The sequence below is a fragment of the Macadamia integrifolia genome, chromosome 11 (genome assembly GCF_013358625.1).
Source record: "Macadamia integrifolia cultivar HAES 741 chromosome 11, SCU_Mint_v3, whole genome shotgun sequence".
NCBI classification, from domain to species: Eukaryota; Viridiplantae; Streptophyta; class Magnoliopsida; order Proteales; family Proteaceae; genus Macadamia; species Macadamia integrifolia.
Window position 1 is genome coordinate 1,694,252 of NC_056567.1, and position 19,338 is coordinate 1,713,589.

The following is a 19,338-nucleotide window of genomic DNA, read 5'->3' on the forward strand; positions in this document are numbered from 1 at the left end:
ATCCTACCCATTGTATTATTTGTGATCGTCAATCCTAAACTAGTAATTCTCTATCTCCAAAAGAAAAAACCCAATCCAGCCATTGTAATTATGGGAATAGGGAGGGTTATTTTGTAATGTGGCAGCAGAACCTTAAGAAACTTAGAAACCCCATCTGTCTCACAGTGAAGGGACCCACAACTGTCTTCTGCTTTAACAAATTGAAAAACAAGGAAAAAATTACTTTAAAAGGAAAAATCTGAGCAGTAATACTTAATTAATTAATGTAAAAAGAGAACTGGTTTTGGAGATTGTTTGATGTTTGAGTTTGTTGTTGTTGCAGAAAAGCAGGTGTGTCTGATTTTTATTTTTTTAGATTTTGTTTTTAAAAAATTTTGTTCCAAAAGCAAGGAAGTTGGAGAGAATCTAGAATACCCATTTCTTTCACTTCCTCGAACACCCAGAAATAAATAAATAATAAGAAATCAGAGGGAGAGAAGAGGAGAAGAAAAAGCAGAGAATAAAACGAGACCGGATGTTGACAAATTTTATGTCACTGTTCTTAGAAGGTCGTTTGATTGTAAGGAGATTTCTTATCTGGGATCTCTCTCCGCTTCTTCTTTCAGAGACTGGCCCAGCAGATCGAAATCTCCTTCTTTCCATCTATCTGATGACGATCTAAGATCCTCTAATGGCGTTTCAGAAATACCCACTTCGTTGTTTTCTTTTTTCAAGTCCTTCTGCTCTGTTTTCTTCTACCTGTGATTCCTCGGGTTGTTCCGGTTCTTATTTTGCTACAGGTGGGCTGCGAGTGTCAGGAGGAGACTGTGAATTTTCATGGACAGAGTTGGGTTTCTTGGTCGTCGTCGGGTCGTCGAGTTCCTGTTAAGTCCGCAGCGTATTTTCGAAGAGGGTTGATGTAGGATGTGGGTCTGAGGTAATCTCTTAACTTTCTAAGATTTGATTTTTTGGGACTTGATGGGTTCTACTTTAGTGGTTTGGTTGATCGCGTTTGATATTGTTTTTATTTATTGAATTTATGTTTTTTCTTCCTGTCTCACTTTGTTCTGGTTGATGGTTGGGTTAATTGCCTACTTGTCTCTCTGCATTCATCTATCACACTAATCTCTGTTCATTGATTGGTATGTTATTGCTTTCTGCGGTCTTTGCTGATGGGGTTGCCTGGTGATTTGATTGTTTCAGTTTGGATTTGTCTTTTTTTTTTTTTCTCTTCCTCTTCTTTTCCTAAATAAATCATGGGATCTAATTTATTTTCGTCCTTCTTGATATCCAGAGGAAAAAACAAAGAAATAATTTTTGCTTCCTCTGATTGATAGGATTCATGTGGTTCTAGTATGTCGTGAACCATGATCCTATCTGTGGCGGCTTCGACTTCTCCGCCCCACCACCCCCCAACCACAACCCCCCCCCCCCCCCAAAAAAAAAAAAAAAAGAAAAAGAAAAAGAAAAATTGCACATAACAACAGCGACGATCTCTTTAAGTGCTCAAGTGTCTGAAAGCATTATTCGAATGTTTCTTCTTCTTGTTAATGTTGATAATGAGAGATTGTATTGAAGTTCCATTAGAAACCAATTATAGGATTTCTTTTATCTCCTAAAAGAGGTTTATTTTTTCTGATTTTGTTTGTTGTTTCGTTTCATTGACGTTCTGGTTGTTCTGATTGATTATTTGAGGACATGCTTAATCCACAATATGCAGGAACTCATCCTTCTGTGTTTTTCGTTGGCTATGTTCTTTATTTGAGGTATCTAATATGCACTGTATATGCTTACTCAAAGAACAAGAGAGAGAGAAAAAAAAAAAAAAAAAAAAAAAAAAGAAGAAAAGAAAAGAAAAGAAAAAGAAAAAATGCCGGAGGAATAGTTGATTGTGTTACTTGCTGGGCTTTGTGTCAGTTTCTGGGTGGCAATGGCTGATTGCATCATCATATATCAAATAAACTGCTATTCAGACCTTAAAGGCAATAATTTTCTTATCTGGTGCAAATTCAAGGTTTGGATTAGCTGATTCTGCGTAGGCACCCACCTCATATTGGAAGTGGGAAGGCAGATATGATCACTTAATGTAGTTCATTGTGTTCAATTGTTGCGTTTAATTTCGTTTTGAAATTCCTTGAGGAGCTGCTTTTATATGCTATATCTACTGTTGAAAGTTTCAATTATTCATGATCTAATGTGATAGTTTCTAGCTGTCCTATTCAAAATTTGCATTGTAATTATATGAACTGGCATAGTTGCATTTAGTATCTGTTCTTTTACCATTGTTAGCATTGGTTATGTGCAAAACTGTCTGTTATACTACCTTTTTAACTAAAACTTATTTTAAGATAGTAGATTTGGCCTCAATGTTTTTGTGGAAGGTGGGAACTCCAATGTTTTCTAATTTTGAATTCGTTAATGTGAAAGTTTAAGGTAGGTTTGTATTTAAGGATGTGGCAACGATTAAAAAGGCATATAAAATCTAATGCAAGAATATGCTTTTTCTTGAAGCATGATTTTAAGTTTCTCCATATCCTCCCCTCCAAAACACACACTATGATGAAAGTTACTATTGAATATGATTCAAATCTTATACATACTTTAAAAGCCCCCCAACAAAGCAAGTTTCCTGTTAAAAGGCACTTGGAAAGTTTAGTGTTCTGACTTTTTATGACTATTACCATTACTTCAGTTTTTTTTTTTTTTTTTTTTTTAATTTTATGACTACCATTTTTTCAGTTTAGTGGGCGAGCCTGTGGCACAATGGTTAAGTTGCTCTATTGCAACATATTGGTCACAGGTTCAAAACTTGGAAACAACCTCTTCTGCGAACCAGGTGGTTAAGGCTGCGTACACTCGCCCTTCCAAGCCCTGCAGTAGCGGGAGTCTTGTGAACTGGGTTGCTCTTTGTTTTTGAAAATTTTCTTGAAGTAATCAATTAAAGAGTCACAGTTACACTATGCTGGATCTATACCATCAAAATGAACTTCACTGGATGGTAAAAGATCTGTTATCTGCTAAGTATTCAAAACCCTGTCAAAAGTGTACTAAGATTAATATTTCAATTTATGTATCCAATTCAAAGTTATTTACTTAAATGTTTGTCATGAAATTCAATTGCTTCTACTAACTTGATGTTTTTTCCAAAAAAAGGGTGTACCCAGTGAACGAGGCTCCCACCACTGTGGGGTCTGGGTAGGGTCATAGTGTACGCAGCCTTGCCCCCGCTTCACAGAGAGGTTGTTTCTTGATTCAAACCTGTGACCACTTGGTCACAACAGAGCGACCTTACTGCTGTACCAAGGTCCACCTTCTTCAATGTTTGTTCCAAGGTGATTTTAAATGTACAGTTTGTGAGGGATTTAAATTTTCGCTATTCTCTCAACAGTTGGATCTATTTTTCTTTTTGATTCTTCCCTGTGGTTTTGGACCAAGATAGTCTTATTATCACTTCGAGGTATGCTTATTGGCGGGGTGTGGAGGGATCTTTTAGGCATTGAAGATTCATCATTGTGTGATCCTTCTGCTCAGTAAAATAGGTTGGAAAATATGTGTATTTGAGGGTTGGAATGGGTGGTCTGGCCCACTTTATGTGGTACACCCAACCTGAATTATAGGTGGCCTAGGCCTGAGGTCTGTTATGAACGAAAAACCAGTTCCAATCTGAGCTGGGGCACAGTTTTCTATGCATATTGTTAAAGTGCGTTGTGAGGGGGAGTTTGCCCTTGCTGAGTTGAGGGGGTAATGTTGATTTACTGTTTTTGTAATTAGACTTAACTCATAGTAGGACTTGATATTATAAAGGTTTGAGACTTCATCATGATAGACTATTCTGAATCTATGGTGGTCCTTGTTCTCGCTTTCTCTTCTCTATCGTCTTCTTCCTCTTCTTTCTCTTGTAGAAGCTGGTTTACATATTTAATATCTTGTTATGTGCTATCAAGCTCCTTTTTTTTTTTCCTGATCATTCTCCTTGTTTTGTCTTCATTTCGATTTCAGACCTCTTAGTACTGTCCATCGTGTTCTGTTTCTGGGAGCCCCTAAAACTTGAGTTCGAACTCCTTGGTGTTCCATCAGTTTGGGATGAGATTTGGGGCTTGTCTCCTTAGCTATAGGCAACTAACACTCCTTGTTTGGTAGCCTAATGCCCTAATATTCTCTCTGCACTGAGATCTAAATCTGCGACCTTTTCTAGGCTTTGTACCATCGATCTTGAATTTCCTCCTTGGAAGGAGCCCACACAAGGGGTGTTCTTCATCTGAAGCGAGACCAAGGTACCATTGGTTCTTCTTCTGTTCTTAATTCTTATCATAGGTTGAAGATGAAGGCCTTATATTTATTTGCCTGCTGTAGTTACTTGATTACCCCTCCCTCTCCTCTTTATTATTTCTTACTCTTATTTTGTTTTTAGTTCCAAGACTACCCCTCCCACATGTTATTACTCTCCTTTGGCTAATAGTTGAGTTTCCGATCAATTACGGTACTGCCACCATATTGTAAATTCCAGTTTATTATAAATTTTCCCTTACTTCCAACACATTGTTTAAATTATATTGGATGTTGGATCTTTCCTTGTAAATTGGGTAATTGGTATCCTGGTGGGCCCATAGTGAACCCAAATAGGGTTTTGCCACCCCTCTGGTTCTTTTGTACTGTTCTGCCATTACATTACTTCTCTTGGTTCCCAACATTTATGTGTCTGTGCTTTATATGAATACCTAGCAGTCTAGTGTCGGATTGCCACACCAATTTTTGTAGTCATATTTGTTTTGACTGTTCACTACACTTGGTCATAATATCTGCCTGATTGGATTAGTTTTGTCTTGTGTTGGTAACCCACTAATTTGGTGGGCGTGCTATATATATATATATTGTAATGCAGCTGTTGGATCAACTGAATCTTATAGGGATTATTATTATTGTGTGCAAAGAGCATTTTACCAGAATTTGGGAGACATCAGGCTTTCTGGTTTTGGTTTATTAATTTAATACTATTCTGCCTGTTTATGCCCTGCATTGGAGTTCTTTATCAACTTTGATCTGACCCGTTGCTCCTGTTGATGATATTGTGGCTGCTTTTGACTATGGGATTTATGTGTTGCTCATCCTTCGTGATGGTGGTTATTGTTGCCATATGACAATGGATTATCCTTTGGTTTTTCCCCTGCATTATTCGTCCACGTGAGAGGGAGATTGGTTATCATATCTGGTATTTGAAGATTATTATTATTTGGTGTAGTCATCAGCTGAGGATTATTATTATTTACTTGTTCGGGTCATCTGCTCGTGTCCTCAACAACAATATTTTTTTTTATGAAGATTGTTATACTTAAGTTTTTAGCAACAAGATTCTTTTATGTGGTTCATAAGGTTGATGCTGTGTTAGGTTCCCAGCAACCTTATGCTATTACTTGTGCTTCACAACTAACTTATGCTGTTATCAGTGGTTCGTAGCAACCCATGCTGCACTTTTATCAGTGGTTTGCAGTAATCTGTACTGCACTTTTATTAGTGATTTGCGACAATCTATGCTGTGCATTTACCAATGGTTTGCAGTGACCTATGCTGCACTTTTATTTGTCTTTGTGAGGATTACTACTTTCTTTTATTGAGAAGGGCTTATGATGTTGCTGCTATATATTTTGGATTGCGGTTGGTATTTTCTGCCGCTTGTTTTGTTTGTTGCTGTCTGGATTTATTCAATACGAAGAATTTTTTCTATTATTGCTGTTGATGATTGGAGTTCTTGCGTTAATGAAGTCCTTTGTGCTCACTAGTGTTTACAACCACTATATATATGTTCAGGACTAGTTCTGTTGGTAATATCTATTCTTCTTGTTCCAAGCTATAGAGTGTCGTTGAGATGTCAAGTGGATTCCTGGGCCTTGACAAAGGGCTGGCCACCTATTACGTTAGTTGAGGCTGAGTGAAAGGCCCGGGAGTGCTGCCTTTGCCCTTGCTTTAGCCGCCTTAGCCTATTCCTTTGCCTTCGTTTCCTACCACACCATGCTGTGGGTGCTTCTGCGGCTGGGTCTTGCTCTTGATCAACTGAATAAACTGCTGCTCCTCCAACTTGCTTTCGTGATAGCCTACCTTGGCACTTTGTAACCCCTAGGCAAGGCATATGCAGTATCAATCCAGTCTGGGTATGGCCTCCTATAAGTTGGTCGGTTTGGCCTATTCATGTTTGGTATGAGCTGCTGCTGAATCAAATCGTTAACTTGATCTTGGTTCAACATAGCATTATTTGGTCAAACAGGCTATTTATCTTGTTATTTAGGCCCCGTTTGTTCGAAGGATAAAAAGGGGTGGGAAACTTGTGAGGGTGGGTTCCACATGTTGTGGGTTGGATTGACAAGGAAAGGGAAGGAAAGGAAATAATGGAAAATGTCATTTTTAGTGGGGTGGGATTCTGTTGAAAGAGAGGAAATAGGAGGAGAGAGATAGACACAAAACACCTTTTCCATGAAGTCCTACCTAAATTGGTGGGACTTTGGAAGTGAGGGGTGTGGGAAAAGTTAAGTGCCACATCAGCAGGCAACAATTATTGTATTAAATGACCTTGTCTAGTAAGTTTCCCACCCCACTTATCCAAATACTCATATTTATGGTAGTTTGTGAGAAACAAGAGCAAGTTTACCACCCCTTTTTACATTTTTCACTTTTCTCCATCAATCAAAAGGCTTTACTGTTTTTGTAATTAGACTTACTCTTATTAGGTTTCTGAATCTGTCGTGGTCCTTGTTCTCACTCTCTCTTCTCCATCGTGTCTTCTACTTTTTCCTCCTCTTTCTCTTGCAGAAGCTGGATTACAGATTTAGTATATTCTTACAGATACCACAGATATAAAGTAGTCATGTACATGCATTATGTTGTCCTCATTTGATTTAATCCGTATCCTTTGCATACTCTGTCATTCAAAATAAATACTATATTTATCCTCTCTTCGAGATTAAACACCAAAATGTTTTATATTCTGTTCTTATCATTTCCTACTATTTGTTTTCTCATTCAAAATTGGAGACAATGATTATATCCTCACTTCGAATATATAATCGCATCATATGAAATACTTACCATGTTTGAACTGTTGATAATAGATCTTTAGTTGTCAAGCTATTAACTAGTTTGTTATGGTATGTATAGATTTACAGTTGTATGTAGTATGTATATAGATATCTCTCCCATGCCCTGAATCTTTTATATCCTGTGCTAGGCCTGGTCTCACATCTCAGTCCAGTCCATGCCATGCCAATTTTTATTGGCATCCATTATGTTCTCTATTTATATAAGTGAAAGAGAAGTACTTTAGTTACAATACCTTGGACCTAACATGGGAAGGTAGAATCTGGAATTCATGCTACTAGGAAAATTTTAGGATATTGCACAATGATCCGAACACTTTGTTCGCATCTCTTTTGTACGGATACAGTAACAATCAGAACTATCTCCTCTGGTACCTACTGGTATGTCAGAATATGATTGGTCATGGACATCGTATGGTGCTGCTCGTTGTGAACTCCAGCATACCTCTGGTTGGGATGGGTAGGCCTTCTAGGATGGGTGAAATTCAGAAGCCTTCCAGACTGATTAGTTCAATCATAACTAGATAAATTTCCTGCTTGTTCTTGTTCGATTCAAATGCTAGGTCTAGCTGCAATGAGGACGTGTAGTTTTCTGTAATGAGCACTCACTATTGGCTCCAAAATTATTGTTTCTTTTACTTCGAACCATCTAATGCAATAATTTCAGAATCGCGTATATGTTCATATCTACGCAAATAAATAATTAATGCATACATGTACATATCAAATTTTAGCATGTTACTTCTAAATTAAAAAGGGTTAAGGAAAAGGAATTAAAGGAACAATGAAATGGGGCTTGACATATTAGATGTGGGTATTTAAATATGCCTTTATGATTGTGATGAGGATATCCATTTGGTAAAGATTTGCAACAGGGTGTTAAGTTTCAGATGGTTTTTTGCGGTGTTTTGTAACCATACTTGGTGCAATCTTAGTTATGTCCTTTAGATGTATCTTTGAAGTACTTTGGTATGTGCATGGTTCATTACAGTAAATCCTTTCATAACATATATCGCCTTCCCTCCCCCCCCCCCCCCTCTCTCTCTCTCTATATATATATATATATATATATAGGCAAGGGAACCTTGCCAGTATAGCGTTCCCACACCCAGACACAGCTGGGCATGAAAATACCCACCACACACAGGGGAAGCTGGGTCTTTTCACACCCAGCTGTGTCTAGGTGTGGGAATGCTAGACTGGCAGGTGCCTTTTCTCCCCATATATATATATATGTATATAACATAATATATATGCAAATGATACTGTACATCTGGGCATAGTTCAGGCATTTGAAAAATATGCTTCTTGACAATCTGCAAGGTTAAGCCTTTGTAATAATTTTGAATGGATCTATTGTTTCTCGCAAGAAAAATATACTTTTAAGGGTTCTATTTTTTTAAAATAAATTATTCCTTTTTTCCTTAAATGAGAGTATCCCTTTTTTCTGAAAATATTATTCTTTGCTTTTCTTAGCTTGGTGCTTAATTGTGTTCTTGCTTAATCTAAAGTAATTCTTATCCTCTCTTTATTTTCTTCTTCTCTTCTCTATTAAGTAATTGCCAGGAATGGGAACAAAAGTACACTGTAAGAGATACATGCCAGAATATTACTCCATGAGGGACCTTAATGTGGATGCTAACAATGGTAGCTGGCCTGTATATTATGATGATGAAACCTTGAAGAATGGACAGTACTACAATGCTTTCTTGCCGAGGCATTCTACAGATCTATATTTGGGTTATGATAAGGAAATGATGAAGCAGACAATGCTTAAGCATGAAGCCATATTCCGGGATCAGGTATGTGTGATTTCAACTTTTCATTTTCAGCTAATAAATTGACTTGCAATTCCTCTTTGGATACTGGACTTCAAATTTCAGTGAGTAGAGTTCCTAGGATATACTTCATCTGGTTTTCTTATTTTTAAAGTGGATCAGATGGACTTATGATGGTGTCCAAGTCGAACTGACCAAATTTCTTTAGCACTTGAATTTATCAGAATTTTTTTATTTATTATCAGGTCTTTGAACTCCACCGTCTTTATAAGATTCAACAAGACTTGATGGATGAACTTAAAAGAAAGGAAGTCAACAAATATACGGTTTCTATGGAGCCAATGCAATCAAGTCCCTTTCCATCTCAAATGCCATCAGAAGTTGTCCAAAAGATGTGGCAAAACCTTACAATAAGACCCTCTGATTCAGGGACTGAAAACATTGAGTCTGCTTTCAGTTCTATAAAAGAAAATAACAAGCAAGCATGTCCTTTTCCAGCTCAAAATAGAGGCAGCTCAAAGGTATCCAAGCTCCCAAGAAAAAGGATTGATCTCCAACTTCCAGCTGATGAGTACATTGATAGTGAAGAAGGGGAACCGATTGAAGAAGAGAAACTTTCTAATCATAGTGTTGCACTCAAGAGTGATGTAAAGTTGTGTCTTGGCAATGGTGGTAACCCTAATGATACAATATGTAGTTTGAGAGCTGATTCATGTTTATGGAGCACTGATGGATTGGCTGATTTGAATGAGCCCATCCAGGTTGATGAAGCGACATCTTCGGCTTCTGTTGATTTTGTGGGCCCCTTAAACTCCAATGGAGAGGTTCATCTGCGTGTTCTGCCTGGAAAACCAAATTCAGGGATCCTTGGGTTGCCAGGGGAATTATTCCAAAATTCCCAAAGGGGAAGGTGTAATGGTACCTGCTCAAGCACTCTACTTTTAGAGAGTGAAGGAAACAAACCAGAATGGCTATCCTATAATCCTGAAGCTGGTGAGGATTCTTCATCCATTTAGTTAGAGGTGTTGCATTACTTTGATCTTTTGAAAAATTTTCATTTGTAGTAAATTTAGTTAGAGGTGTTGCACAAGTGTATTTTCCTTCAAACCTTTTCATTGTGGTTTTAACTGATTTTGTGTGCGATTATATTTTCAAACTGATAGAGAGATAAAAGAATGAGACAAAAGTAGTAGAGAAATGTGGATTCCAAAACATACCTGATAATGGGCTCTGATAATTCCCAAAGAATTAGGTGATAATGATTAGTCAGGAAAGTGTTCTTGCCTTATTCCTAGTTTGTGGATTAGGCTGTTTATATAATTGTTGAGGAAGTTATTTCCTTTTCACCTTCAATACTGCATTTTGTCTGTGTGCAAGGATTTTATATGTATTCTTGTCTGTCCATGGGAATATTTCATTTTGGACATTTCAGGCTATGATGCTAGGTGGTATGTAGGTGAACCTCTATAATGGCCTTATATATGGTGTCTTACTATGTATTCTACTTTTCACCTATTAGTGACAGACAGTGCCTTCTTTTTTTTTTTTTTGGAACCCTTTTTGCCATGTGGCAGAGGGTATTAGGCCAAAGTTGTCATGCTGTAAAGGGTTGCCAGATGATGGAAGATGTCGACCTATTTTATACTGCCACCATAGCTGTCTATGTAACTATACTACTCCATCCAGGTTTTCTCTTTAGGAACGGTCCACTGTTAGTTCAGTACTTCATTCCTCACAAGTTAATAGGCTAGTTCAGAGGATCACTAAGCCGAAAATTTAGCAGGCTTTAACCTTTGAGGTGATTTTGTCCTTTATTTAAAAGATGTTACTAGAAACACTCGTACACACACAATAACAAAGGGAAGAAAACTTTTTGTAGGATTTTTCTTAATTTTTATCTTCTCTACTTCTTTTTATTTATTTTATTGACAGGATCTCATGTTGCTGTACCTCTCTTTACAGGGCAAAGTAGAAGTAGCCTCAGTTCTTTATCTCAGAGTTTCAGTCCAGAAAAATTTCCTACACTATCTGAACCAGTACAGGTTGACCTTAAGAGATCACATGAACTTCCAGCATTTCTCCGATCTGATCAGATTTCAAGAGAGCCATGGAGAGAAAGGGCAAGTTGTACTGCAGAAATCTCTGAAAGAAATAGCCCTGCTAATAACTATCCTGGATCAGTGGTGGCTTCCCATGTTCCTTTTCAATATCCAATCATCAATCAGTTTGATGCGTCCCGATCACCATCTGTTTCATCCTGTAGAAAGGCAATGAGTTGCCTGAGCCAGAATGCGGTAGCGGTTCAAGCACTCCCATGCATTGTGTCAAGTAGGAGCTCCAACGTGTCTATCCAAGGCTCTGGGATTATTGGAGATAAATGGAGTCTTGATAGAAATTTAAGATTGAACCCTAGTTTTGGTGGTGAAGTATCGCAGCAAAATGGGTTTTACCAGGTGTCCCGGTTGGAGTCCAAACACATTAACTTCCCTAAGTCTGGGTTTGATTATCTCAACTGTGGCGACGGCAATATTTCATCTGCTAAACATTGTGAAAACCATTATGCTGAAAAGTATCTTAAGGGTCCGGAGTGCATGGATGTGAAGTTTGCAAAGGATATGAATCTGAATGTGGCACTTCAAAATGGCTTCCAAGATGGGGTGGTTCCCCAACAAGATCTTGCCATTGATGGAAGGGGGAAACATGAGGTTCAACCTGGGGGATTGCCTTGGCTCGGAGCAAAACCAGCTAGCAATGATGGTCCTGCTGGAGGAAAGCGAAGTTCATCTCAGTTGGGGTTGGGCTTCTTAAAAGAACATCCGCAGCAGTCTTTGAATAAAAGTGAAACTGGAAGCAGTCCTAGTCTAAATTTTATTCAGAATCTCATGTCAGCTTCATGTCATCATGATGTTGGGCCTAATAAAACTGAACCTGTTTTTTCAAGCGAGAAGAAGATACTTGGGATTCCCATTTTTGAAAAGGCTCACATTTCCAGCAACCGGTCGTCTTCTTTGCTTAGCTCCCCAACCAAGTCCCGTCATTATTCATCTGCGGTTCAAGAGACTGAGAATAGTTGGAAGAAGTTGGGAATAGTTCATATTGACTTGTCTCTTGATCCTCCATTGCAGGACTCAGGAAAGAAGTTAACTACAGATGATAGGATTGTAAAGAAGGGACTGGATAATAGCTGTACTAGCTCTAGGAATCACATTAATTTGAATACCTGTACAAATGAAGAAGAGATTCCACCGGAGTCTTCTGTTCCAAGAGACAAAGTGAAGATTGCGGTTGAGATAGACTTGGAGGCCCTTCCAGTGCCTGATACTGAGGAGGACATTCCTCCTGCATGGGACATCTGTATAGGAAACCAACCTGAGGAACTTGTCCAGTCATCACAACATGGAGCTGGAGAGCCTCATGAAGAACTTGCCAGAATAGCTGCAGGGGCTCTAGTCTCCATTGCATCATCTACTATTCAGATTCAGTTGGAGTGCTTCACTTGTCAACAACCAGAATCTTATCTTAGAGATTCCTTATATTGGTTTGCAGAAGTGGTTACTTCAAACATGGGTGATCTTGAGAGTGAGGTCAGGGTAACTTCGAGGGATGAGGATGGTTGTGATCATAATGAGTCATCCTTTGAGGGGGTTGATTACTTTGAGTGCATGACGTTGAAGCTGACTGAGACCAAGGTGGAAGAGTACTGGTGTAGGCCCCAGGCTCTAGAGAATGTGGAGGAAACAGTTTCCATTTCAAAGCCCACTCGACCTCGAAAGGGCCATGGGAGAAGGGGAAGGCAGCGAAGGGACTTCCAGAGGGACATCTTACCAGGTCTTGCTTCTCTCTCAAGGCATGAGGTGACGGAAGATCTTCAAACAATTGGAGGGCTGATGCGTGCTACAGGTCAACCTTGGCAGACGGGGTTGGCAAGGAGGAATGCTGCTAGAAATGGATGGGCAAGGGGGAGAAGGCGTTCAAAGGGTCCTGTTCCCATGCCGGAAGCAAGCAATGTCTGCCCACCTCCAGTGCAACCACTTATTAGTAGTGAAGTGGGGCTGGAAGAGAGGAACCTAACAGGGTGGGGGAAGACACCTAGACGGCCCCGGCGACAGAGATGTCCAGCTGGTAATCCTCCTTCTCTTCCTTCTTTAACCGCAGTATAGAAAGAGGCTTTGTGATTTGAGAATTTTATAGAGGTTATTTAGTTGGGGAGTCGGCAGTTTGTTTCTATGGCTTTGGGGTGAGATTGGTAGGAGCCATGGGAATTGCTTCCTTGTACATGTCTTTGAGCCCCAATTTGGGTGCCGTTGTTTAATTGTGTTTTTGAGTTAAACAACTTTATAATTCATAAATAATGTCGCATTATTCTTCTAAGATATGCATACATTCTCCAGGCGGCAGTGGGGTTTGGATCTTGTAGGATTGGTCTGTGCTTGTGAATGGTTTGGAAATAAAGCCCCTCTACATATTCTCGTCTTTTTTTCTTTGGTTAAAGGAAGACCAATTGATCATCTCGGATAACACTCCTACTGTCTGAATTTATCGAAACAAACAGGCAGGATCGGAATTTGGCCAAACATTCTTATCTGTAACAGATTGGGCCCTCCTAGCAAGGCTATTTGCTATCACATTTGCAGACCTTGGAACAAACAAGAACTTACAAGAGTCGAGGTAAGTGAAAAAAAGATGTCCAATATCCTCCACAATCGACCGGATTGAGATGGCCGACTCCGACTCTTTTGGTGTGTCTTGTAAATATGATGTCACTTATAAGTGATATGTGCACCTTCAGAAATGGCCTCTAGAAGACCTTCCCGAATTGCCAATGCCTCGCTTACCAGCACATCATTGAACTGATTTGAGTTTGTAACAGCTACATGTGATCTACCATGATGGTCTTGCAAAACAAAACCAATCAAGCCACTCTTTCTCCCCTTGTGAAATGATGCATAACGTACACTTCTTGGTGGGGGTTGCCATTCAATGGTTGTTGGCGTGATTGGTTCATTGAAAGTACTTTGCAGAATTTTTATCAGCCTTGAGGTAGTCTTCACAAGCTTTTTGGGTCGCCATTATCACCTTAATAGAGAACCAATCCTTCTGTCCAAAGAATCATTTCGAGCATACCCCATGTACTGGGAAATGAAAGAAATAAAGAGATCTAATATCTTTAGAGCATTGCTTCCTTGTACTTGAAAATGATGACCAATATTCAATCCATTTGTGGAAACCTACCTCTACAATCTGTGGAATCACATCAGAAAGACTGCATCCAAACCATACCGCCCTTGCAAGAGGGCATTCCGATAATATATGATCGTTAGTTTCCGAGAGCACACTGTGTCTTTGGCATTGTTTATCCATAGGGATACGTCTATGTTGTAAGGTTGATGCTGATGCTAAACCACCAGAGCATACCCTCCACATGAAACTCTTGATCTTTGGTAAGGTGTTGGAGCTCCATATCTCCTTCCAAACTGTAGTTGAGACATCACTTCATATATGAGATGTAGTTGTTGATAGTTTGGCCTCTTCTATAGCATTCCATAAGTTGTTCATCAAGTGATGAACAATTTTAACTGTAAAAATGCTATACTTTGATGCTCCCCACACTGGAAATAAACTCAATTGAACTTGGTTGATACTAGTCTGGTCAATAGGATGGAAGTTCTGTCTATGATGGCTCTCTTCCAATTCCGATTTTCCTCAATAAGATACTTAATACCAATCCAAAGGGGCAATCTTCTAATGGTGGATGCTGAAGTTTAAAGTTAGGGAGGTTCAGCAACCAATTATCTCCCCAAATCTGAATGCTTTCTACAATTCCAACCTCCGAAAGTAAACTAGCTTTAAGTACTTGTGTCATCCATTATGCTCCGCCATGCCCATGATGGGTTATAGAGCCTAATGAGGCCTCCAAAAAACTACAATTTGTAAAATAGATGGCTTTGAGACAACATGCCCAAACAACCTCCGGTTGTTTGGCAACTTCCAAGTTACCTTAGCCAACAAAGCTTTGTTATGTAGAGATGGATCTATCCCTAAATCCTAGCCCTCCTCTACGCTTCGAGTGAAAAAGTCATCGCCGAGAGACCCAATGTATCCTTCTCTTATCTGAACTATCACCCCAAAAGAAATTTGTTGCCGCCTTCCTCATATGATTGTGATGGTTTCTGGAAGCTTAAAGTGGGAACAAGCATAATTGTTTAAGGAAAAGACTACTGATTTCATCATGATCTCCTTACCAGCATGGGATAACAACCGATTCTTCCATCCACTAAATTGTTGCCCTACCTTCTCTGAAATGTCCTGGAAGAGCATAGCCTTAGAGACCCCAAAAGATGTTGGTGATCCCAAGTATTTACTAGGTCCTTTAATAGAAGGGACCTTAAGAATACGAGTGTACCATCGTCTAAATTAGGGGAACATTGGAGCTAAATGAGAGAGAAGACGTCTTCAAGTTGACTGCAAATGTGTAAGTGGAACCCTTCGATTATGAACTTGAACCCATTTAATTAGTCCTTCTCCCTCCACTTGAACCATATAATGTAATAATGCCTGGGCCCTATTAACCTGGTACAATATTGTCTTCTTTGGCACATGGACCTCAAGTATTTAAAAGGTATTATGCCATGTTAATAAAGCTAAAGATTATCAACTAGCCTAATAATCTCCCCTTAGGCGATATGTGACTAAAGTTTGCACACTCTCACCAATTTCTCAAACACCTCAGTACTTGCCTTATTTTTTGTGGAGAGACCTCAACGATCTCCCAGGTGGGTTTGGTACTTTTCGTATTTTTAGGTATTACATATAATACTACTTAAACCCTAAGAGCATAGTATGAATAGAGCTGGAGACAAAGGATCACCTTGCCTTATGCTCCCAGATGGAATGACACAACCCCACACCTCCTTATTAGTAACTAGCTTATGGGTGACTGAACAAAGACAAGCTAGCACCATCTTGACCCAATGATCAGAGAACCGATGAAGAAGCTTTCCCAGAAACTCCCACTCCACCCTATCATATGCCTTCATCATGTCCAACTTCAATGCCAAAAACTTTTGCTTCCCCTTCCCTTTTTCTTTTTTTTTTTTTTGATGTGGTTGAACAACTCATGGGCAGTGAAGACGTTGTCAGACATGGATCTCTGTGGGATGAATGTTGGTTGCGCTAGTGATATAAGCCTCTCTAATATATTCTTATCTTTGTAATGACCTTCACTGACTGCATAGAGACTTATAGGTCTATATTGATCTACGGACTTAAGATTAGTACATTTAAAAACTAAACAAAGATAAGTGACATTACATGAAACAAGTAAGTCTCTAGTAATAAAAAACTGCATACAAAGGTTAAAAGATCTTCACTAGTAAAATCCTAAAAATTTTGGAAGAAAGTTGGTGGTAGCCCATCCAGTCCTAGAGCCTTCAATGGTGCATGGAAAATAGGGCAGCCTTCATCTCCTCATGGAAGGGACAACAAATAGCAACATATTCATATCCATAGATATGCTTGGTTGTATAGAGTTGAGAACCAGCACCAAAGCCTCTTGATAAATGCCTTTTGTGCTGAAAATATTTTTATGGTAGTCTAATAACTATTGCTACATCTAGGAAGGTGTGTCTCCATGCATGGTTTGAGAGCGCTGTGTCTAGTTTGATTTGAATATTAGGAGTTCCTTATCGCTTATTATTCCATCTGAATGTTGGGCCATGTGTTTCCAAATCCATTAGTTCACGTAGCTCAAATCATATTTTGGAACAGTCTAATATATATCTAGATCAAACCTTATATTCCACCTTCTTTCTCATGCCATGAGAGGAATGAGTTGAAATCACAATAGCAGAGCTAGTTTGCTTGTCTACTTGTTCCCAATACTATAATTTGGTCCCATACTTGTTGACGATTCTCTTTCACTAAATCTCCATAGGAAAATGTCATATACTTGATATCAGACTTCCTATTGCTATTAATGAAATCTTTGAAAGGCTTTGTTATATTGACAGTATCTTTGTATCAGAGAAATTTCATCCTATCTCTAAATTGCACACCTTGAAATAAAGTCACCTTACTTGGTGCTCCAACCTTTGTTACTAATTGAGCAGCAAGTTCTAAACTAAAAAAATCATGGGGAACTTCATGAAATTGTAGCCAAAAGTCTAAATTCTAAAAGGACCAATCCTTATATGGTTTCCACTTCTCCAGATGAATCAGATTTCCACCAACAGACCAAGGGCCCTCTTCTATAACATTTGAGACGTCTAGCAGGTGTTGGAATTGGAACGAATACCGGAATAACCTCAAGTGGGTATTTTATCAGGCATTGAGAAGAGCATCTCTTATTTAAGGCTTTCGCCGAAAATATTTTGACTAATCAAACTCTGGTGCCATTTCTAAGCAAGATTCTCCTCTAAATTATCTTCCAAATCTAATGGGTCATCATCATCATCTTCATCTTCAAAGGTTGGTTTAAATGTGTAGTCTATGGGGGTGGGTGATCAAAAGGTGTAACGGGAATGCAAGAGGTGGCAGGGGTGAAGGATGAGAATAAGGCATAGATGGAGGAGTGAGATTGTGAAAATAAATTTTAGTTATTTATTTTTAATGAAAATAAAAACTAAATTTTTTTCTCTTCCATTTCAAGGGTGTTTTTGGTCCATTGGAAATATTTTTTTAGTAGAGGTTAAAGGTATTTTTTATCTTTTTGAAAAAGTATACCAAAGATAGGGAGTACGTACTTTTTAATAGTAGTATGATATATATATATATATATATTTGGCTATGATGCCCCATCTAATAACATTTGGTAATCCTCGAGAGTTGAAAAGGACATGGTCAAGTCAGACTCATTGGATGAAATTAAAGATCATGATTTATCAATTGTATCAATTCATAAAGAGTTGGTGAGAGAAAATATTTAAATCTTAACCCTAAAGGTCCAGCTGCTAAGATCGCTTAGCCTAAGTCACCTAAAAACAATGCATTTAATAGAATCCGAAGAACAACAATGGCCACATCCATGGAGAATAAAGAATATACCAAATTAACATGTCAAGTGTCAACGGATTATGCTTGATTGAAATAATAGAACCATTACTCACCTTTCAACATAGTAGTTTTTCAAGTCAGGTCCGTTTGGTATCGTTTTTGTTTCAGAAACTCTGTTTCATGTCAAAAACGAAAATTTCAGTTTTTGTGTCAAAACGCAGTTTTTAAACGATTTAAGGCTGTTTGGTGAATCTGTTTCTAGAACAGTTTCAGAACATAAAAGCGACAGGTTTGCTGTTTGGTAATGCTTGTTTCAGAAATTTTTTTTTTTTCTCTTTTCTTTTCTTTTAAGTCAATAATTACAGAAATAACATTAAAATACTATAAGCATACAAATCCTTTGGGACAATAAAGTATTACATACCAACTAAAAAAAACATGATTTCAAAATGATGAATAAAATACAGAACTAACAATGCCTTGTCCAAGTTAATTATTACATAATTTCCCAAATTTTCACTTTTTGTCCAAGTCTAGAGACTTGAATGCATGGAGGATGTCTTTTATCTTATTTGTTTGGTCCTCTAATCCTTTAAGTGTCCCTTCCAGATATCCTTTCATGTACTCGTTCGAAATGGACGGTGGTGTGGATGATGTTGATGTTGAGCTTTCTAAACATAATGTATAGAGATATGTATTTCATCTTTCAACCATACAAACATACCACATCCACGGTTATCAGTCTATATCAAATAATAGATGTGATTAGGGTCGTTGAAATTTAACATCGAATTAAAAAAAATCTAAAATTATCTGTAGGTATAGATCAATCGTACAAATAAATTACCCCAGTTGAATTTGGGCAACCTAGAAAATATTGTCCCTTGTTTAGACCTTTCCTCGCAGTTCGTATTTTGTATTGACCTTTATCACATCTACATAAATGTAGTTGGTCCACCCACGTGAAAAAATTACATGAATCTTGACACTTGAAAAATTCTCTTCCAATATTTTTACCCGACTTGGTTGTATATTTACGAAAACTCTTCCCGCAAATTTCACAATTTGCTATTATGAGTGGGGGCATAGAAGATGTCATATGTAACAGTAATTTAAATATCAAAGAAGTTAATATAGCATCCAAATATATGACATTCATAATAATATATCAACTTGTACCACATATATAAACGTAACATAAAACAAATACTACATCACTTGAAACATCAATTTAGGCTTTCAGTTTTGTCAAAATAGTTATCGGTTTTAGTTTTCAACTAGTTCTGGCATCCTTTGTTGTCTAGCCATTGCATTTGTAATTCTTAGCCTAGTGGCATTCATCTCTTTTGCCCTATTTCGTTGACTAGATTGTGATATAGAATGATCAACGAAATCTTCATGTGGCAAATTCAAGTTATCTTCTGCAACTTTTAAATCATCACTCATCCCCACGAATTCAGCATCAGCAATATGCTCTTCTAGAATATAGTTGTGTAGCCCACAAC

General features: G+C 38.2%; 1 protein-coding gene across 3 annotated transcripts; it reads left to right on the top strand.

Moving 5' to 3' along the window:
• Positions 1–210: 210 nt before the first annotated feature.
• LOC122093663 lies at positions 211–13,213 on the top strand. Of its 3 annotated transcripts, XM_042664047.1 has the most exons (5): positions 211–330; positions 780–916; positions 8,631–8,866; positions 9,088–9,835; positions 10,805–13,213. In XM_042664047.1, the coding sequence occupies exons 3-5, from the start codon at positions 8,633–8,635 to the stop codon at positions 13,000–13,002; spliced, it is 3,180 nt and encodes a 1,059-aa protein (XP_042519981.1). In that variant the 5' UTR covers positions 211–330; positions 780–916; positions 8,631–8,632; the 3' UTR covers positions 13,003–13,213. The 3 variants fall into 3 exon arrangements, with proteins under 3 accessions (XP_042519981.1, XP_042519980.1, XP_042519979.1); XM_042664046.1 differs by lacking the exon at positions 211–330 and having other exon boundaries at positions 343–916; positions 8,621–8,866; XM_042664045.1 differs by lacking the exon at positions 211–330 and having other exon boundaries at positions 343–916.
• The last annotated feature ends 6,125 nt before the right edge of the window (positions 13,214–19,338 follow it).